Source organism: Chaetodon trifascialis, chromosome 8 (genome assembly GCF_039877785.1).
Source record: "Chaetodon trifascialis isolate fChaTrf1 chromosome 8, fChaTrf1.hap1, whole genome shotgun sequence".
Classification (NCBI taxonomy): Eukaryota; Metazoa; Chordata; class Actinopteri; order Chaetodontiformes; family Chaetodontidae; genus Chaetodon; species Chaetodon trifascialis.
Window position 1 is genome coordinate 11,117,171 of NC_092063.1, and position 23,178 is coordinate 11,140,348.

Sequence of the window (23,178 nt, forward strand, 5' to 3'; positions counted from 1 at the left end):
ACATTACAGTAGATGAGTAGAGTAGATGAAAGGAAAACTAGGCAACTGGCAGCAGGTGGAGCAGGGACGCCAAAGAAAACAGCAGCAGGTGGTGCTTCCTCAACACAGAAAAACTTTGTCACTGAACATAATCCAGGCAGCATTTATGTTTCTCTCAAAGCACATTTGGCAAAACAAATCAGTTGTAAATGAGTGTAAATTCTAGGAGACAGAGATACAGGAAGATAGCAAGCATCAAGTTCCCATAAGAGGAGCAATACAGTAATTAATCAAGTAAGCACATGCGTAGAGACCACAAGAGTAAAAGTAAAAAGAGAAAGATACATCACAGTTAGCCCAACGATGTTCGCAGCAGCATCATTGCTAATAGGTGTAGCAAGAGAATTTTCAACTGAAAATTTTGCTGTGCGAGAGTCATTCAGATCATCAGCCTCCTATAAAGAACTACCGCAGCTACAGGTGGTTTAGATGTGACGACAAGAGCGAAGATGCTGCTAAAGTATCAGTTATATCAGAGCTGGACGGTGTTTCTTCACTGAAAGCAGATCACTGCAGAATTTTCTCAATGGAAAACATGTTTTCATTTTTCACCTGACTGCCCTGGAAAGAGTTTCTCTCTCCTACTGAGTCATATGGTTGGTTGATCTGATTGGTTGAAGTTATCCCATGGTTCATTAGTGATGGGCAAAGCAGTTCTCTTAAGGGTACTGAATCACTAGCACCTATTCATGAGAAAGATTGGTTCAAAAGATTTCCTCCCCGAAACGTTCAGTGCCGGAGCTCCAACTGCGTCATCCCACTCATTGAACTGAAACACGACTGAATGTTAAATTCAGCTCGCTAACTAGTGAGCTGACAACTGAAAATTTGAATAAGATGTCTGTGAAGACTCTCAGTCATGCAGGTCACGGTTACCCCAGGAGGGTTGAATCAAGGGCAACTGGTCTTGGCTGTAGAAACTAACTGGTTGGTGGGGAGTCCAAGATATTTAACCTCTATTGGGTCATTATCAAAGAAGGCTTCACTTTCAGGAGGGGAGTGAAGGGGGCTGTTTACGTAAACATAGAGAAACCATCCCTCAACAGAGAGGATCTATGACACCGCTTATCCTCCACCTGCTGTCTTTTTATCGCTCAATAAATGCCGGTCACATAGCTGGCCACACTCAAGAGGTTAAAGACTTGGGCTGGAGGGGATGAAGTCAAAAGTCCAAATTATCTAATAACACAATAATATTATTTTTTATATTAGATGATGTATATCTATAGATTTTTTTTTTTTCAATCTTGACTCTATTGCTGATCTTCAGTAATTAATCAGATAAACCAAAAACACACGTTTGCAGCACTGAGAGCAACATGCACAGAATCTGAACAGGCAAGTTTTCAGGCAAATTTGAGGATTCGCTACAAGTACGTTAATAAGGGGACCAGGATAGAGACAGACAGAAGAAGAATTTCCTGAAGTCGTCATTTCTGCTTTGATGTTTGTGATCATGGTAACAAGATGTGACTTGATATTTCTGGAGCTGTCAAAGCATTTTTTGAGACACAACCAAATTTCTCTTGTTGTTGTTGTTGAGTCTTCTCATCTGTGGCAGATTTATTTGTTTCTCATCTCTTTTCTCTGTGTGTGGGTCTTTCAGTATATGATAAGATTCATGTTTGAGGCTGCTGTTTATCAAACACCTGCTTCTTGTTTGTGACAAATGCTGCTATGGCGGCTGATTGGAAAACTGCCCATAAAATTGAAATGTTTACCCTCCTCCACATACCATGCAGCTACCATATTACCATATTTAAATGAAACACAGGAAATGAATCGTATGGGTATTTATTATGGCACTCCTCAAAGCTGCGGTGAAGAGAGAGGCTGGAATAAAGAGAGCGTGAAAGAGCAAATGGGAAGGATTAGGTAGGGACATATAAGGCAGCGTAGAAGATGACAAATGGAGGAGGATGAATGTTTGTTGTCCTTTAGCCACAAACTCTTTAGCACACATGACGGAGTCCTGAATGATGTCGCCTGAGCCTTGGTTTTCTGAAAACTTTTCAAAGGGAATAATCAAAAACTTTTACTCATTCCTCTGAGTAATGAAGCCCAAGTGCAACCTGTTTGTTTTGAAACACATATCTTTGTCAGTCTGACTGTCACAAAGACAAATCCTCCTCTGAGATATGGAAATGCCTGAGGCTGGTGTTTGCAGCGGGCAGTAGCATGACTTGAGGTGAACAGATGGCAGAATGAGGGATGAGTGACTACTAGAGTCACCCCTTAACATTAAAGACAGCGTAAAAGCACCCAGAGAGAATGTCAATGTTGGAGCATTGTGCTGTTTGAGAGGCGTTTTTCAAAGGCGAGTTCAATGTATAAATGATGGAGGGGGTGACTGCAACTCGTAATTTGCAGAAACCTGGGCAAATGTATGGATTAAGGGGTAGATGTTGGCTAAATGGGTGAATGACTAGAAGATGGAGAGGAGTGTTTGGGAGAGAGATAAATGAAGGGAAGACAGAGTTACATCCAGTTAGATACACGTTGTCATGTGTGCTGCAGAATGTGTCACTGTATATGCCATTCATGCTTCTAAATAAAAGCCACAGAGAATTTCTATTTTAAATAATATGAAATATTGCGTTGTTGTGTTGTTGCATGTTAATTTAAGGCTTTAAATGAAACGCACCCCCAGAAACAGCATTGGCCAGTGTTTCATGGCTCTGAGATCACATGCACATGTTACATAATCGCTATCATCTCCATCTTCGTTAATGAGGACAGACAGAAACCACAGTGATACCCTGCTCCTGTCTTCAATAATATAAGACCCATTTCAACTTGTCGTTTTCGACATGTTCCGCCTCCAAGGCAAGGTTTGATTTTGCTCCGCTGGTATTGATGAGATTGACAGGCAGCCTCTTTTCTTGAGGTGAACTATAGAAGGCATGTCAGCAATAGATAAATATCAAAGGGAACAGATGATTGTCAGGTTATCTTCCAGGATTTATCTGAGCTTTTAAGTGATTCCAGAAAACTGGTGATTTCCTTGTTTCTTTCCTCAGTTTTTCTGTTGAATATGCACAAGGAAAAGAAAATCTGCCATGGCCATACTACACTGACCCTGTAAAATCTTGCTTTGCTCAGAATTATTGAATGTCGACCCCTTTTCACTTCATAAATACACAGACTTCTTTACCATAGTAACTAATTCTGTATGTTGGATACTGTAAGGAAGACAAACAAATTAGCATTATCAGAAAACACAAATTTTCCTTTTTATGTGTTTCAAGAGGCAACACAGGAAACTAAATGTCGCTGGTGCAATTAAACAAATATTCAAAAATAAAAAAAAATAAAGCAGATAAACTGGCACTACTTAAGTGAGAATATGTGTGTCAGTGTTGTTTTTGGGACGTGGGCACTTGGTTGGCATTTGGAGTAAAGTATTTCAAAGTAAATCATTAAATAGCTGAAGAAATTTTGAATGGCCGGAACAATCTGAAGCCGTTTGATCTAATAACGTTTCTGGGAAAAAAAAAAAAGTTATAGTTATATATATTAAAATGTTCCGATGTTGATTAAATGACACATTCAAATAACATCTGTAAGATTCTGAATTTGACACACTTTATTCTGGACAAGCAGCTTGATCCCAATACTGAAGGTCCTAGATCAAAACAATAACGTTGATAAGATTAATTTATTGATATGATATGAATAAAAACTAACTGGGAGAACGTGTCTCCTGAAATTCACGTGTCACAGTCAGCTGTAGAAAAGATGGAGCTGTTAAAAGCAAGTAGCACAGAAACTGTTTCCAGGAGACACTAAAACATGATGTGCACAGCTGGGACACGTTTGTTGTTGCCATGGTTAAAATAGTAAATGCTAATAGTGGGACAACAAGCCTGTCCTGGCTATGTGCATTTTTTTAAGCTACGAGTGTTCCACCTAGACAACGACTGAGCTGTGATTTGCTAGTAACACACTGCTCTGACTGGCTTAGACAGCCTGTCTTGCAGAAAGCTTGAAGGAGGCAGGTAACCTTCTGGTGTCAGAAGAGGAGAGGGCAAGGACCCTGCTGAGGCAGAAAGCCTTTCTGGTGACACAGGTGACTGGAAGAGAATTTTAGCTGTGAGACATGAAAGACGTGGTGATTTCTTAAACTGGGCGGCAGTTTTAGCTTTATGGCAGTAGGGTTGATAATGGATTCTACGATGAATGAAATCTAAAAACTGAGGAGACAGTTTCTCTGCATCAGTCTTTAGAGGAATATTCTTGGAAGAGAGACAAACTTTCTGACCTCCTGCAGTGGTGAGTGGCGAACCATTTATTCTCTTCTGCTGATCGCAGTAAGGCAGCTCCAGCCTTCTTCCAGATCCTCTGACAGCGGTGGAGGTGGAGCTGAACAGAGGTGATCAATATCTCTTCTTCAGGTTCTTCAGGCACCCTAAGGATGCCTTGAAGGGAGAGAGACCTGTAGCAAAACTGGTAAGGGAGTGGTGAGCATACTCCACCCATGGGAGATGAGTAGATCAGGAAGTGGGATTAGAGGCAGCGCCTTAGGGACCATAGTTTCCGGGTCCTGATTGCTTCTTTCAGACTGGCCATTGGTTTGGGCATGGAAACCTGAGGATAGACTCACTGACGCCACCAGTGGTGCAGTGCCAGGTCCAGGTCTTCACAGCCAGCAGTTGTCTGTCACTGACGTCATAGTTCCTCTCTGTGATTTGACAAGCTTGTTCCTTGGTTTATTTTCAGTGTCCACTGGAAACAGCCTCCATTTTTATCTGTGCTGTTTAGCAGTTTTTCTGTATTTGATGGTGATTTCTTTACATGCAGCTTTATTCCCAGCTGCTGTGTGTGTTGTCAAATTGGCGAAGATGATTCCTCAGTTGTGATTTGTCTCAATGTATGTGTTTTGTTGAAATGCAGTGTGTTGAACTCTCGGGGCCACTTCAAGAGGCAGATACATTCAGATGTATATAGTTCTCTGCAAATGGCAATATGGCATACTCCGCTCTCACAGCAGGTCAAATAATATGAGGAAATGAGAAGAGAGAAAAGCAAAGTTTGTCTTAAAAACAAGATTAAAATGGGAGGGGGGGCAGATGAATGAATACCCTCAGGGAGAACATGGAGGAAAGATGAAAACATGAGACAGTGGGTCTAAAAGCATTTTCAATTTGCCTCCTTTCGTTCCCTCGCTCACCAAGGAGCTACTTGCAGGAAGTGACAAGAGGAGCAGAGTTGAGAAATGAAAGGAGGGAGCCATAATGGAGGCCATTTGGGGCAGTTTATATTTCACTTCATCAAAAATGGACACGTTATTGATGAAGTAGCGTTGTCAGAACTGATCTACACCGAGCCTGAAATTTGACTCACAGCCAACACAGCACATTCAACTGCTGCCGCTAACTGACAGCGTGACCAGTTAGAAACTAGCACCGCCTGTGTCGCTTTCTGTGAGTTATAAAATTCATTATGCTCATATTTTTGAGTTTCTGACTCCGCTGCTGTCTTTTTAAATTCATCCAGTGATGTGCTGTCCACAGTGAGCTCATGTCACCACTGAAATAACTTACTGTGAAGGGTACTAGCTGTGTATCCCACTGCGAAGAAGTCCCCAGGACTGACAACCCTTGTCTTTCCGACAGGGCTGCAAAAACATGCATCAGCATTCTAGGTGATGGAGTAAAGGATGAGTAATGAGTTTTGGTCGTGGAAGGCTGAGAGACACAAAACTGAAGAAAAATGAAAAAGGGTGAGAGAGAAAGTAGGAGAGGGGGAAAGGGATTCTCAGTCATCTTTATCTTGCTCATCAGTAATATCTGGGGGAAACAAGATAATCACTCATGTCCTGTTTACATAATCATGCTTATTTATTATAATTGGCTCCTATCTGGCTCATTTCTTTGGATCCAGACTCTGCTCAGCTCTTGAAGATGCATCCCTTGCTGTTTGTTTCAGTTCTGTTTTTTGCTCATTTGTCTCTCTAGAACTGTGAAAGAAAATCATTTGCCTAATTTCTGCGCTCCCCTGTCACAGTGTACACAGCGAGAAGCAATCAGGCTCAGTTGCACTTCTAAATAAGCTGTGGACTGGGTGATTTGGAGGGTCATGTGTGTTCACCCCTCCAGAGGGCTGGATCTTACCTCACGCACAGTTGGGGTGACTGTAGATTTTGACTCATTATTTATGAGTCCAAGCAGACTCATAATGGCTCTGGAGCTGCCCAGCTCTGAGTAAACAGAGTAACTTGAGTGTATTTGTGCGTGAGTTTGCATTTTCAGGTCACACCTCTCTGATGTCATTTGACTCATTTTGCTTCATCCAACATTGAAAAGTGATTCCAGGCCTTTATTGCATCACAGCTGGAATAATGTAACACCTGGACTCATGCGGCTGTTCGGCTTTATCAAAATCTGACACACACAATCTGACACACACACTTTTGAACTGATTTTAAAGTTTCATGGATGGTATGCTTGCTTGTCTTTTATAGTTTCTTTTTTATTCTCTCTACTTGTAGTAATTATTATTGTTTTTACTGTACATATGTAGTAGACACTTACAGATCTTCTTATACTCATAAAATCATAGATACTTCTTTCTATTTCTGTCATTCTCCATCATACTGCACATAGGCCAGAAATACTGCATACACAATAAGTGGTGATATAACAAATATCTTAATAGACCACTTCCTTACAGTATATAACCTGAACTGGTCTCAGATGACAAATTTAAATGTGGACCCGACATTGTATTGTAAATATTTTGGACAGTATATAAATATGATTGACCACTATTCAGCAGCAGACAGCTAAACGGACTTTCATGGGGATTACCCTCCTTTTAATTCCGAGCTATAATGGATACTATCAGTTATTGTTCCTGCTGGCTGCATTCAGTCATTTGTTACCTGGTAACATATTCCACCGTGCCTGCTGCATACCGGGTAGTATCAGATAACGCTTGTGCTTATGAAATGAATAAGAAGCATGCAATGATCAATTACAGCTTTTTATTTAGGAGCGTTTCTACCATCTGGGTGAATGATGCCTTGTGGAAATGAATCGGATGATTGGCATTACAGCATTTAATCACACACACAGCCTCTCAGTTGACTATAGCAGAAAAACTACACCTAAGTGAAAAATTCATAAATGAGATTGTGTCAAAATTTGTGCCAGTATAAAGAAACTGGATGGGTCAGAGACAGTTTTCTCCTTTTTGTGGACAATAATGTGCTTTATTCCCTTCAGGTAGCAGTACACTCAGATAAATGTTACTGTATGGTCTCCTCTGAAATAAGATTTATGATTGGTTGTTGTGTAACTTAAGTTTCAAAAACAACTTACCCAAATCTTTTTTTTTTTTTTAAACCAACCAGCCCAATTATTTTTGTAAACACCTGCTGCTAAAGATTGCAATTCCCAACCCAGAGCGCTGTAAATGAAAATGTGTTTGCTAGTTTTGTTCCGTTGTTGCTGTCTGTCATTAAAAAATGTGCTCCACATAAACACTGCAGTGGAGGATGTGAAAATAAGGGACGCAGCTGCTTTTGGTGTGATAGAAGAAGATCAATCTGACAGCGAAGGTGGTGTCAGGTTGGAGTCTGTGAGGGAAACACAGACACTGTAGTATTCGAGACTCATGGGAGGAGTGTATGTGTAAATATAACTACACTAAGCTGTTTCCCAAATATGTTGAGGAGAAAACACACTATCGCTCGTACCCCGCTCTCTCAATCACTTTGAATTTCACAAGGGTATTGAATGATAAATGTTTTCAGTATCACTGAATAGTCCCATTTGTTTTATGGGTAATCTCCATCATCCTGCTCTCAATCCTGTTCTTGTGACAGTTTCATTTATAGGATTTCTCCCATCCTTCACTTGTCCTCTCACATTTGTTCCAGCCTCTCATTCCTCTAGAACAGTCTCCACTTCTTTCTCTATCCTTGACGTTTTTGCCCTCTCTTCCTATTTCCACTGTATGTGTGTGCATAAGTCCATGTGTGTAGAGACTCCAAGTTCCGTTTGTATGACAGCAAGGCTTAAGTAGTCACAGACGTCCTCTACAATGATTAGTCTAAATTCCACCATTCAGCTCAGGGCTGACAGTCACTTTCTGACTTTCACTCACTCTGAAGAGCATATTTTTCCTCCATGTCAGTCTGATGGAGGTTAGCAAAGGTCCTTCCCTCTTACTCTGCCTCCCTCCTCTGCCTCTGTCTCATTTTCAGTCTTGACTTCATCCTCCAGACAGACTGTTAATCCAGTCTTGCCCCTTGTGCCCCTGACAGTGCTAAGAGAGCATACAGTGGGAGAGGAAGTGGGCAGTGATGTAAATAACTAGACAGGCACGCAGACACAGTACCATCTGAAGGTGCACTAGGAGTCTGTTTTTGACATATGCTTCTCTAAGATTCTGTAATATCACTGCTGCCACCGTGATGAAATCCCTGCCTCTCCCAAACGTCAATTTTTCAGGAATTAAATTGGAACTCCACTGATTTTACACATCAGGGCCTGTTTACATATGTTTGGGAGTCCTGCTGCATATGTGAAAAAAAGTTGTATGAAGCCTTGTGTGGGTCCAGAGGGAGCATGGCAAAGTCTGATAAACTGCCTCAAGTAATTACTAGTGGGCAGCTGTGGCTCAGGAGGTAGAGCACTCGATCCCTGGCCCCTGCAGTCAACCTGCTGAAGTATCCTTGGGCAGTTGCTCCCGGTGCTGTGCCATCAGTGTGTGAGAGTGCATGAGTGGTTACTGCTCCTGATGCGCAGGTGGTACCTTGCATGGTAGCCTCTGTCACCATTGTGTGAAGGGGCGAGTGCTGACTTGTGTCGCAAAGCATTTTGAGCGGACAGTCAGACTAGAAGAAGAAATGTACATGTACACACTACATGCACACGCCATGCTTCCCGCGCAATGGTCAACACGGGGAGAACAAGCAAACTCCACACAGAAAGGCCCCTTTTTCCTCGAGCAGCAGGCACTGAAGACATGGTGGAGGACACGCCACCAGCGCCCACAGCGGGATTCGAACCGGGGACCTTCTAGCTGTGAGGCAACAGTGTTACCACTTGTGCCACCGTGTGACTACAAAAGAGATATATAAATGCCTTTATCGTTTACTTGAATCAGCATCGGTTGGGCCTGAAGGCTACAATAACGTGACAAAAGACTGGGGATGTGGAGTTAGAGAGAAGTGAGGTTTTTAGACGTCATTGCAATTGTTTGAAATGGTTTTCTAAGCCCAGCGCTGTGCTGGACTAGGCTCATGTTTCAAGCTAAGAACTGTCATGAAAGGAAAAGAGATGTAATAAGATAATGTTCAGGTCACACAGCGTGTCAATATATATTTAATATGTATGTATTAAAAAATGTGGAAAAACATTTGGAAGTTATTCTGTAGGAGGAATCCAGGAAGTTTACTGACGAATGTGCATGGAGATATTTTCCACATATTTGTGCCCAAAGGCACAATAGATTGGCATTGGCTGCTGCAGGGCTGATCACTGCTGTGGGTGGTTTTTATCCAGTTTTAAAACAGACTTCCCCACAGTCCAACCGTGAGGCTAAGTGTGAATAAAAATGTTTAGAGTCATTAAGCCGTATAAAAAGCTTGCAGGAAATCCACCTTGGGTTCCAACTACACTCCAGTTGCTCTGATCAGCATATAAAGTGATGTCCAAAAGTGCAGTATCAAGAACTCATCTCCACTGTATCTTTGGGAACTTGAATTTTACATTCACAGAAAGATGGGAAAAAGTGAAAATAAAGTTTTATGTTAATTTTAAAATATATGAGATGTCCTTGTGGAGCGACTGACATACTGAAAGGGCAACAAACTTGTGTGTGTAAAGGAAACTAAGAGGATAAGAAGAGGCTTCCTACAGCTCACCATGGGGACTGTGAGATTGCAGGCTGACAAGTTGGATGAACTTGCAGCCTACACAAGTCATCAGGAGTACTGGAAGTGCAGCACATTTTTGCTTTATGATCACATTGCTTAACAGGAATATACAAAACTTCTCTGTACAGAAGCAGTACATAGAAGAACAAGACAAAAGGAGTTCACACTCACCAATGTGAAGACAACCTTGTGAATTGTTCATTCGCGAACTATTTCTTATTCTTATCTTAATCTGGTTTACTTAAAGCAAATTTTGCTTCGACATATACTTCTACATATTACTTCTACATATATAATACTTTTAATAACACCTCTCAGAACCTCCACGATAGTCATAGAGGACTTCATTCATGTGTCATCCTCACTATTTACAAATTCAAAAACATTTACGTATATGTAAATTAATATTTTTTTCACATAGTTGTCTCTTGGGACATGTGCATAATTGTGCATAATGGTATGCTGGTGTATTCATCTGATATATCTGGCATATAATCTGATGTCTTCATCCATTTGTGGATCTTACCTGTGTACTCATTGTCTGGTGAGACATCTTAAACTGAGCTCAGGGTTTTGTAAAGCGTCGACATGTCCCATCTGTCACCAGGCCTCAGCCTCTCCGAACATCTGTGGGAACATTTGAAAAACAGCACAGTAGGGATTTCTGGCAAAACTTCATCTACTTGCATGGAGAAGGGAAAAAGCCTGAAGAGATCAAAACTCCAGCAACACTTTTAGTATAGAGCAACTTTACAAAGTCTAATGCATTTTGGCTCATGACAAATGATGTGTCTGACAACAGATAATCAAGCTGCATGTTTGTTGTCATATTTGATGTAAGTTGTTTTTGATAAATGATAAAACAAAGTAACTTTTCGTAATTGACTTTTACGCTCCACCATAATAGATGCATGTATGAAACCCCCTGACCTGTAAACACACATATGCACAAGTGCTTGCATGCACATGCGCAAAGACAGGCACGAACTTGGATTTTTCCCACAAACCTTTGCAGGATTTTGTCTGCTTACAAGCTGTGCTACATGCACCAAGGCCACATAAAATTGTAATAGAAAGTCCACACAGAATAATTTTGGAATAATTTCCTCACCTCTGGTTCTCTTTGAAGATAATCTCCTGAATTTATGGTAATATGGATTTATCCAGGAGAAGCTCAACTCTTAACCCCAGGTGATTTAACTTGTCTCTTCCCTTTGTTGGCTCCCTCTAATCTGTAAGTACAGGTGAAGGCATTGAGTAAATAGAAAGGCTATGAATACATTTTCATGTTATCTCCACCCATGAAGTCTTTTGAAAAGACTGCCTCAGCAACTTGCTGTGGCCACAGAGAATACAGTATTGGCATCAGTTCATGCTGCATATGCAAATACTCACCAAGGTTTCCAAGTGAGACTGACATGAGGGATTGGATTTGTACATGGAAGCAGCCTCTTTTACTTGATGAATGCAACTGTGTGCAGGCACAAAGACAGCGGAGGTGTAATAGCATACAGATGTGAAGCACAATAGGGTTTCTGAGACTGTGTGAATCTCCTTTGACCTCCTATTCAAAAACAGAGACTGGAGAAGTGAGACGAAGCTGTGTTTATTATTGCAACTTGGCTTTAGGGCATCATAACAGAAGCTGTGGTCTGATCCACAAGTCACTCTGTGTTTTCTCCCATCTGAGGTATGGGGGATGTAAATTTGTCAGACAGTTGTTTTGCTTGTTTTATTAAATTGCCTCAAGGTGAGAAGCACAGGTTAAAAGATTGTTTCCTCTTTCTTTCCCCCGTCTGTTTTTCCATTTTAGATGGGAAATGCCTCCGAAACATTTCTGCTTGTGTCCAGAATATCGAAAGATAATGACTTCCTCATGGGAACTGTCTACACCATTTTTGGTAAGTGATGTGATTTTTTTTTTATCCTCAGTTTACAGCCTTTATCTGTATGAATGTGTCTTCAAATCCAACAGCCCTTACATGTCCTGCCACTCTGTCCCCCAGGTGTGTTGTCAGTGCTAGGCAATGGGATCCTGCTGTTCGTGGCCTACAGAAAGAAGTCCTCCCTGAAGCCGGCAGAGTTCTTTGTGGTTAACTTGGCCATCAGTGATCTGAGCATGACCATAACCCTGTTCCCACTGGCTATCCCCTCAGCCTATGCTCACATGTGAGTGACAATTCAAGTTTCCACCATTTCTTTCTCCTTTCATCTATTTTGTCATCCTTACATTCTATATATTCCTGAGGGATGAGGGAAGAAGAGACGAGCACAGAGTGAAAAGTGGGGAATGGTTAGAGAAGCAGGGCTGTGCTGCAGCTGCCATCATGAACACCAAAGTCACACCCTCATTGGAGACGAACATGTAAACCGACTCAACAAGAGTCAAACTAAATGATTCTGTTTTTAGATAAAAGCAAATAATGAAATACATTTACTGAGGACTTTGTATTGCTCCACCAGAATAACAATAGAAATGTGGGGAGGTGGAGGGGTCTTTCAGACAGCCTCTTATGGACTTCAAATTTCCAGAGATATACGATAACACATGATGGTGTAATTTTCACAGCAGACAGAATGACATGTCCCTCTCATTTTACAAAATCGTTTTGACCAGCCTGTTGTTGACTCGTCTGTGAACCGGTAGTTTATAGTAGGCTCTTAGAGGCTTTTCAGTAAAAAAAAAAAAAAAAAAAGAAGCTACGTGCTGCAGCCTCAAATGACTAAAATTGCCGCTGAACAGCTAAACATTGAGTTGAAATTCACTATAAAGCTTTGTACAGCTGAGGTGAGCAGCAGATTTGGGTGATAATTCTCTTCTATTTCACATTGTTATTTGATATATTGTTATTATAAAAACATTGAATACAGCTGCTTTAAGCTTTAAAAGCAGCAGCAGGTGATTTGTGGACGTTTTTTCTCTGGGTTTCATCTCTCAGGCTTCATAAAGCGTGCCCCACCTCGTAGATGAAGGTTGCTGAGGCAGCCATCGGTCAGCAGGACTGAAGAAAAGTGCTTCCACTTTCTCTGTTGCAGCAATAATGTCACACTAAAAAGGGACAAGTACTGACTGAACATCCATCAAAAAGCACAGCAAAGACAGTGGTATTTGTAGTAAAGATGCAAATACAATAATCTCTACACAGCTACACCAATGAAACTGAGTATAAATTTAAGAAGGTTTAGTGCAATAAAAATCTGTTAGTATTTAGTAGATTGATGTAAATGTTTATAGATAGAGGGAAATGCAGTCACTTTGTTACCTAATTTCATTGTGTTCCCACAGTTCTGACACCTATCTCAGTATTTCTAAGGTCCTGATGACAACTCTATGGAAGAGCTTAATGTCTCCATTACATAGTATAAAAAAATGCAATGGCAAAATGGTTGATGAAACGTTGCCATACATGGCAGCTGGTCTCTCTTATCTCCCCTGATTCATCTGCCCTTCCCTGCTTGCTGTCCGGATCCCCTGAGCAGCTGATAGCTGTCACATGTGCCATGATTGGGCCATTGTACAGTGTGACCTAGAGGATGGCCAGAAAGTGTGCGTACCTGTTTCACCAACAGGGTGTGAATTATGTAATTCATCAGAGGGATTTTGCAGAGAAATCCTGGCTTAGTGTCAAGCTGTCAGTAACAAATCATTTACAAAGAAGTTCCCTTCTGTTTCTCTCTCCGTTCAGGTGGCTGTTTCATAAGGTGACCTGTACTGTCTATGCCTTCTGTGGTGTTTTGTTTGGCCTGTGCAGTCTGACCAACCTCACTGTGCTCTCCTGTGTCTGCTGGCTCAAGGTCTGCTGCCCAAACTATGGTAAGACAACAAGCCTTTGTACTTCATAATTATGTGTATGCATATAAAAAACACTGGAATTTATTAACGTCTCCTTGATATTCATTTATTGGTCTTGATTCGCTAGAAGGCTGGCTTCACCCATATTGATCAACTCAATGTTAAAACTGGATTTTTGCTCTGCCCCTGAAGGCAAAAATCTTGACTCTGAAGAGAGAAATATTAATGTAGTGAGGCCAGCAAGTCAAGGGCTTACAACAAAGTAAAAGTGGCCATGCTGCAGTAATGTTCAAGGCCATGTTTTTACCTCTTTAATCAGCAGCATATGTAAATAAGGACATGTTTGCAAGGACTTTAATGTACTCCCTTTAATGTGTTCTCCTGTAGGGTGTTACATTTGTAAAACTCACAGACCATCCAATTATTGGAATTTCATGATTCCCTGCCTGCATGTGTTGGCTACAGCCTTACTGTCAGTGTTTACTAATGATCTAAATGTGTGTTTTATGGAGTAGAAAGACACTTACAAGAAAACAGCGTCGATTTCTTTAGTTTCGTGACAGCCATGAATAACCCATTGTTGTAATGCGTACAGACTAAAGACTGCAAGTTCAGCAACTTTTTCAAAGTGATATAGGTGAAGCGAATGGAGCAAATTTCATGGTCAGCTTCTTAACTAAAAACTAACAGTATCTTTACAAATCTCAAAAGCTTCATGGATGCATTTACACTTTAATGTATTCAAAGTCAATCTGATGCACCCAGGATACATGAAGTATGGAAGTGTAAATGGGGTCTCTGTGAACTGTGCTGAACTTAATTAACAGTGATAAACGCTGTATGACAAATTAATCCCAATGTAATGCTCACTTGATGTCTTTTTTCAGAGCTGGAGTTCAGTTTTTACTGGAGATGGAAATGTTGATGTGAGGTCTGATTGATCAGGGTTAACCCTTGCATACTTTTTGGGTCAAATTTGACCCCTTTTGACATTTGACAGCAGTAAAAACACAATAGATGTAATTCTTTTAGCCTGGAATTTAAAGATTTCCCTAATGTGAGCCAACATTTATGAAAATCAAAATGTTTTGTGTCCATTAAAGCTGTTGTGGGTCAAATTTGACCACTATCTATTGGAATGGATTTTAGATCCACCAGCAGCAAATGGTGGTTCAGTGTGGAGAGTGTGAAACATATGCCCTGACTGTGTTTATTTTTTATGGGACTGTAGTGAATAGGCATGTAGTTTACAAACTTAGCTAAATTCAATGCTTAATTTACCTTTTTGATGACATACACCTGCCCTGCACTTTGCCTTTGAAAGTGTCTGCACTCTGCTCTGTGCCTGACCTCGAAGTGAGGAAAGAGCAAATTTCTTATCATCAGAGGGCAGCTTAACTCAGACGCCAACCTGAACAACAAGTCCAACAGCAGCTGCTGAGCATGATTCACAACAGGTCCATCTCCATGACAACAGAGACACTCCATCCACTGACCAAGACCGTGTGATATATAATGACTTACAAGCAAAGCTTAGTAATTGTAGGTGGAATGTTAATTATTTGCATTTGATAATTAGCAGCAGTCATGACTGACTGTGATAATGTCAAAGCAACACCAGACAACTAACATGGCTCCAAGGAGGCCAAATCAAATGTGCCCAAAATGCAGATACGCTACAGTAGTTCACAAAACTACACAATTATCCAGAGAAGCCATCTCAAAAATCATAACAACTCATGTCAAACACGGGCAAACAGGACCCAGACACAAGCTGATATATGACATCAACTGTAGATTACATTCCATGGAGTGTTTTTCTTATCTTGTGTTTATGTATCTAGTATAGATAACATATAGAGTTATGTTATCTACAAACATTCACACCTATCCTGTAGATATTAATGTTTTAGGATAGAGTACATGGCAACTAGCAGTCAAATCCAGTCAAGATTTTAGTGTTATCGTGCAAATTAATTCTGATGTTATTCAAGGGCTTTAAGAGGGTCAGATAATTATTGACAATTAGGATTGCTTTCTGATTTAGATTAAACTTATGTAACCCTCTCTTCTCTCTTTCTGTCTCTCTGTCTGCAAGTCTTACTCCCACAAATTACCAAACTGATGGAGGTCTTGCCCCGTGAAACAAAGCTTTTTTTATCAGGCAGCACAGACAGCTGTGACATGTCCATCCTAAGGTCAGAGTAAGAGAGGTCGGAGTAGTTACATATAAGTGAAATACTGCCGCTGCATTGATCTAAAACACAGCTCTGAGAGAAGGGAAAGTAAGGTGGGCTTGTTTGTAATGCTTACGGACAATTTGCTCAAAGACACAAACCGTTCTCGCTTATGGCCATAACTTCTGTTATCAGGCTCTCCAGTTCACGTTTCTCTTTTTTCAAGACTCATCAGTCACTCCGAATTAAAAGCATCTTTTTTTCTTTCTGTGAAAATCATTTGTCACAGGCATCACTTAGCCATAATTCATAAACCATAATTAATTTAGAATTTAGATTTAGATTAAATATGCAATGCATGTAAAATGGTATCACTTGGCAGAAACTGCACATAATTTAATTTCACCAGGAAACGACATTGTCATTCTTCATGTCCATACTCCGCATATTATGAATGGATGCACATTTGTATGTTGCGGCACAGATTCTTCACTCCAGGAATCTGCATCCTGGCGTGCAGAATCCAGGGATGTTCCCATTTATATGCCTCATACAGTCACACTACACACTGCAGGGGAACACAGAACAGAGCCAGTGTGACACATACTGCGTCAGTGGGATTTATTACGCGTGATACGTAAGGTAAAAGATGCATGGACAAAGTATAGAAACTATCATAGGAAAAGAGAACAAAAGAAGGCAGATTTGGTGGAGAAAGAAATCAGCACAAGAGTGCAGATGTAGCAGAAGGCACAAGAAAAGTCACGGTGGGAGCCTGAATGAGTTACAGGACACACAGCAGGAAACTGTATAGATCTCATGGACAGCGAGTATTGATTACAAGTACATGCACCAGCTTGCAGCTTCCAAATAGAATTAGAAGTCTATTCCAGACTCACATAGGTTCAATGATTGCTGCTAATAGACACTATATAATTGAAGTCAAGGCTGTGTTTTTAAAGGGCTCCTGTCTGATTACCAGAGGAACAGTCTATAATACAGAGTGTAAAACCCCAGAGACTACAAGCCTCACAAATAAAACTGTTTGAAATGCAAATGAGCATAAATAATTACGCCTCTATGAGACTTCCCTGCAAGGAACCTTGTACAAACGCAGTTTACAGACACACTGTTACACCACGCTGTCCTCTTGTTTATACAACCCAGCAGACAGATCCTAGAGTCAAAGACACAAAGACACACACACACACACATATCAATCAACAGGGACACATAGCGTCATTTATGCAATTTAATTTAATTGGAGTGCCGCCTGCAGTTTTCAGAGCAACCCACGCCACCCATTGCCAAGAAACACAGGAGATGGAGTTTATGCTGGCTTGAGTGTTTCCCATTATCCAGCATTGTTTTATGGGTATTGTGGAGATGTAAAGAGGGGGTGCTTTACATGCTCAATTGAAAGCTTGAAGTGGGATACAGACATGGCAAAACAAAAGCAATCACAACTTGATATCAAGTGTGTAGAAGAAAAGGCAAAAACAAACCTACATACCAAATAGATGCTCTCAAAAACACAATTTATTAAGTACAGTATCGATCGTTCAACATTGATATTCTTACTTACATCTTTGAATATTATCTGATGATGACATGAAGTAGAAACATCATCATTGCAACTAATAAATCGTCCTTTTGGTATCATCTATTTAGTATAAGGGCGCCTTTAACAGGCAGCACTACAAGTAGCACCAAAGGGAAAAAAGCAGAAGTAGAATTACTCAACTCTCTTTTCTGTGGTGAATACTTGAGCCTTGTTTACATGTCTGTTGTTAATTTGTTGAACAGTTAGCTCCAGGCAAGCAGCTTTTGCCATGACAACACTTCACTGGCTGAAAAACCTGAATGTTATGACCAGTTTATAGATGGTTAGAAAGAGAAAACTGGGATAAATTAACATTCGGTGTTTTGTAGGAAATGCTCAATCATGTTCGTTAAATGTAAAAATGCGAATATACACACAAAGACAACCGCAACAAGGGAACCAAAAAGCAGACTCTCACTGCCTGGAGGTGGCAAACACATTAAAATTACCACAAATACTACTTTCTGTATAACGGGACATTACAATGTCAACACCCAAAGGCAAAATTGCTGCTGCTACTACTTTCTTTGTGTAACTGGAGCTCATCGTCATGTGAATAATCGGACTGGAAATGACCAAACAATTTCTCTGTGTGAAGAATCTGCAATGTCAAACATGAATGGGTGGGTTTATGAGGAGGGTATAAGCCAGCTCAGAGGATCAGGTTACTGGAGGGATGGAGAGTGAAAACCATGATAATATTTATGGACTGCTGCTGACACAAGATTCAGTTTCCATGTGTTGAGTTGTTATGGAGACTGTCTGTCACATTAAATTCAACATGGGCTATCGTATCAGTTATCAAAGGACAATAAACTCGGACTGAATTGGATTTGATGTATGCATGAATTTTGAGACTCACTGAAATAAGAATTGGAAATGCTCATGTTTTCTGTGTTAAAAGATATCCTAGTGAGATTGTTGTTTAAAGCACAGTCTGAGAAGGATTTCCATTCCAAGGTAATACACTTTTTAGGATTTGCCCATCTGATTAGAGCTGTAAAACAAGATCTCCAGAGACTTGAAATCTTAGATCTACTAGACTGGCTTCCTTACTGATGGGCAGGGTTAAATTTGGTGCAAAGGTCAGGGACAGGCATGACTGTACACGTGAAAATAATTCAGGCCTCATTGTTGCTGCTCAAATGTCCTTCAGAAAGGCTCTAAAGAACATGCTCCAAACCAAGGAACTGAACATACAAGAGATGGGGCATTAAGGAGATGGATGAGAGTGATGGGAAGTGCTTCTTCCTCTCTCCTTTGAATTATTTCTTTGTCACAGCCGGTGCACCTGCTAACAGACTAATTAGACCTCACTCGGTGATCTAAAAGCACATGGATCTGGTGCTGCCTGTTTGGTTTAAGCCACTGATGGCTGCTGATCAACTTGTGGATGCTGGATCGAAGTCCATCAAACAAAAGGCTGAGCGTGGATGAGTCAAACACATCCTCAATAAGAGGACTATTGTCATTATAATCACAAGAGGGAGGAGGGATATGAACAGCAGAGAATAAAGAGGGAGCCGGGGAATTGCTTTACAGTTAAAGAGGACTGACTTGACAACAGCATCAATGTGGGATGTTTGTCCTGATGTTAACTGGTATTGACTGTGAAAATTTATGCCTACTAGGCACGACTGAGCTTCAATAGATCGCAATCAGATCGCATCTTGCGCGATATATGGCAGTATTTTACATGGTATGTACAGTTGACACGGTGGACTAAAAGGTAAAAGCTGGTGTCATTTCCATTTAATGATAATTCAAGGACTGACTGGTTTCTACCAGCACCATAAGGACTAAATTTATTACTAATACTCAATCCGACAAAAAAATAAGCTATAAAATTATTTAGACAATGAATAAGAAAATAAAACACCTCTAAATTCATCTTCAACGATGCACCGGTGCAGTGCACTGGATTGGTATCTGGGTTTATTACTGTGAAGTTGTAAATCTCAGTCCTGTTTAAACCGTGGCTGTTATCAATGAGACAAAAATAATGCTGGATTGCACACACATTACATGGAGGTAATCTGAAACCAACACGAGAATGGCGTAGTCCACCACTCACAATGAAAACTACTAAACAGACAAGTAATTGCTGAAGGTAAATATATCAAAATTGCTAAATCAGGAAAAATGCCCACCGTGAATCATTTCAAAAACTGAGGTTGATTAAATGATCATAACCTTAAGCAGATCAAATATTGGCCATGTAGAGTAAATAATGTTTTCTTTTTCTTTTTTAATCCACTACCAGCTACTTTTATTCAATCACAGTGGGCCTCCAACGCAGTTTTCTGTGCCACGGCAGTCATGGCCTCATGTTACCTTATGAATTGATGATGAATAAACAAAGGGAGAGCCGGTACTGTATAAAGGTATAATAAAGTTGGCTGCATACCAATTTGAAATGTAAGGGATGTTTGAGCTTCTGTTTGAGTTCAGCTCTGTGAAAAAAACCTGACGTCGTACCCTCCACTCGGATAGCTGGAGAGTTGGATCGGTGAAGGGATGCTTCACATCAGATAAAAGCCATCTGTAATGGCTAACCAGCCCCCTTGCAGTTCAGCGAGTGCCACAGGGCTTAATCACCAACCCCCACCCTCAGCTTGAACTGTAAGAGGGGCTGACATTCAGCTGAAGAGTCTGCTGTATCAAGGCTCCCCCTGTTCTCCTCAGTGATTCCACACTGAAGAAGCCCTTGTCTAAATTAATTACAGTCGACAGTCCATGGCGAGGGCTGTTTCAGTGTTTCCCATGGGTCCGCTTATTCACACTCTGGCACACGAGTGTCATGACAAGCGAGTGCTCCACCACGTATCATGCTGACAGAAATGCATCATAAATGCAGTGCACTCACATTTAATAAGTTCATTTTAAATCAGGATTAAAACACAAAACTGATCACAGAAATTAGACTGTAGAAACATTACATTAGCTATTGACTGTAGGAGTTCATGTGCTACATCATCAGTTAGGGAAGTGGTGAATGGGATTAGCTAGAATAAGTTAAAAGGTTATTATAAATATTAGAACATTGTGACATTGCTTCCTTCATTCTGGTTATGTATGTTTTAATTACTACATAGTCTATTAATTTCTTATATACATATTTCTATACATATTTACAGAATAATACATATTGCAAGTCAACTCCAGCAATCGACGAATTAGCAAATCAATTGCATTGCAAGACATTGCTGGTCTCCTATATCTACAGCATAGGCACTAATGGCTAGTTTTATGAATTATTTATCTATGGATGTGCAAGTGCAGCCCTGGTGCAATTACAATGGGCTCGAGGTAAGTTCATCTGTAAGTTGAATTTGAAAAATAGTGGAGGGAAATGATGATACTGTAATTATGTCCATTTCAATAAAGGTTTCAGATGCATGATCACTTAGAGCAAAAATCACATATTATAATCCTCACATATTTTCTCTGTTCAGATCCCTGTAATGATAATATCTCCTAATACGAGGTCTTGTGTGCACAGTGCTCAGACTAGAGAATGTAGCTTCTCAAATGTTTATTATTATTATTATTAATAATAATAATAATAATAATAATAATAATAATGTTAATAATAATAATAATAATAATAATAATAATAATAATAATAATAATAATCACACAATTTGGCCTCTAAGTAAACATTCTGCACAGCTACTCTTCATATACGCAGAATAATGGTCATGTTTGGGTCCCTGGCATTATGAATATCTAATTTGACACTGTACAGTGTATTCCTGTGGGCCGTGTGACCTCTTATCTGAACATCATTGAGATCAAAATGTGCATTGGCTGAAGCACAGGGACAAAAGGAATTCATCTTTTGATCAACATTGCCTGTGGAAGAGGGATTCATCCTTCTTGTCAAACTTACCTATCTAGACAAGTTGTAAAGTTATTCATCACTTACTGGACGATATTTGACTTCCTCCTCTTTCAGTCCTCTTGACTCATTGCCTGTTATCAGCATGAGGTACCCAGACTTAATATGCTTTAGTAGCATATTGTTGCTATTCTGTTATTTCCGTATCCTTCCTCTTTGCCTTCATGTGTCAGTCATCACTCTCCCAACTCTCCCTTCTCTGCCTCGGTCTCTAACCTGCTGTGCTCTTCCTCAGGTAACAAGTTCTCCTACTGCCACGCCTGCGTGCTTGTTGCTGGGGTCTGGTGCTACGCTGGAGTTTTTGCTGTAGGTCCCCTGTCAGGCTGGGGAGAGTACGGGCCCGAGCCTTATGGTACTGCATGCTGCATCAATTGGCACGCTCCCAGCCAGAGCTCTGCAGCTATGAGCTACATCATCTGCCTCTTCTTCTTCTGCTACATCGTGCCCTGCACTGTCATCTTCCTGTCCTATACATTCATCCTGCTGACCGTCCGGGGCTCCCGTCAGGCTGTGCAGCAACACATGTCCCCGCAGAACAAGATCACCAATGCACATGCACTTATCGTTAAGGTAAATGCATACAATCACTTTGCAAGATACTACATCAGCAAATTCAGTTTTTACATGACAAATGTATTTTGGATGTTGTTGTGTCTCTTTTCAGCTGTCTGTGGCAGTTTGTATCGGTTTCCTGACAGCATGGAGTCCATATGCCATTGTGTCCATGTGGGCAGCATTTGGTAACCCCGCAACTGTACCACCTATGGCTTTTGCTCTGGCAGCTATCTTTGCCAAGTCCTCCACCCTTTACAACCCGATTGTGTACTTGGTCTTCAAGCCCAACTTCCGCAAATTCCTGTGTCGGGATGTGGCTCAATGCAGAAGTACACTCTGTGGATGTCTCTGTCAGCACAGCTCTGCACAGAAGGGAAATTGCATACAACCCCATCACAAAGAGGAGTGCAACTCCACAAGGTTGTCAAATGGGCTACCAGAGAACCACGGGACCTGCAGACACTGTCCTTGCCCTGAAACAGTCACTGGGACCAGAGAAGACTGCAGCCCACAGCAGACTGCCAGGATACTTAAAGGATCGCTACACAGTGAGGTGGCTGTCAGTCAGCTGTCCAATGAGTTACAGAGCGACTTCCTCTAGAGGAACAAACACAGCCAAACAGTGAGAAGGTGAAAAAAGAATGAAGGTTGAAAGACAATGATTGCACATAATGGAAAAGAGGAAAAAGAAAAAAGATAAAGATTGACAGAAGGAAAAAAATATCAAAGGTAAAAGTTTAAAAACTAAGAACTTGTCTCATGCCTCAAATATGTGATACTGCCAAAAAAGAAAAGAAAAAAAAAGAGAAAAGACCACAATGTTAGAAGCCAAATGGAGGACAAGCAAGCCAAACAGATGGCATGCACCCACAGATGTGTACATCAATATGTCATCAGGTCAAATTAACCCATGTCAATAACTATCTGATCACCTTGACTGATCAATATTGAGCAGACCACACTGAGACTCCATGGAGTCACGATGCAAATCAATTCAAGCTGGATTTAGAGGGAGGAGCTGATATTGAAACTTTTACTCCCTAAACTACTTTTCATGTGTCTATTATGAGTACTGTATTTGATGGTGTGTCTGATTTGATAGATATTTATTATGCATGCCTAAAATTGAAGGGCCACGGGGTTCCTGTTGTTATTTAATAGAAAAATGGCTCCTCATTGGTGAGGATGTATTAATATTTCAAAGCCCCAATTGATTTAATTACA

General features: G+C 40.7%; 1 protein-coding gene across 1 annotated transcript in view; it reads left to right on the forward strand.

Annotated features, from left to right (window-relative positions):
• opn7b (opsin 7, group member b) overlaps positions 1–22,737 on the forward strand; it is a 55,523-nt gene extending 32,786 nt beyond the window's left edge. The window contains exons 2-6 of the mRNA XM_070968735.1: positions 11,739–11,826; positions 11,932–12,094; positions 13,612–13,739; positions 21,635–21,969; positions 22,064–22,737. Coding sequence (XP_070824836.1) covers positions 11,739–11,826; positions 11,932–12,094; positions 13,612–13,739; positions 21,635–21,969; positions 22,064–22,555 — 1,206 coding nt within the window. The 3' untranslated portion in view covers positions 22,556–22,737. The remainder of the gene's footprint in view (positions 1–11,738; positions 11,827–11,931; positions 12,095–13,611; positions 13,740–21,634; positions 21,970–22,063) is intronic.
• The last annotated feature ends 441 nt before the right edge of the window (positions 22,738–23,178 follow it).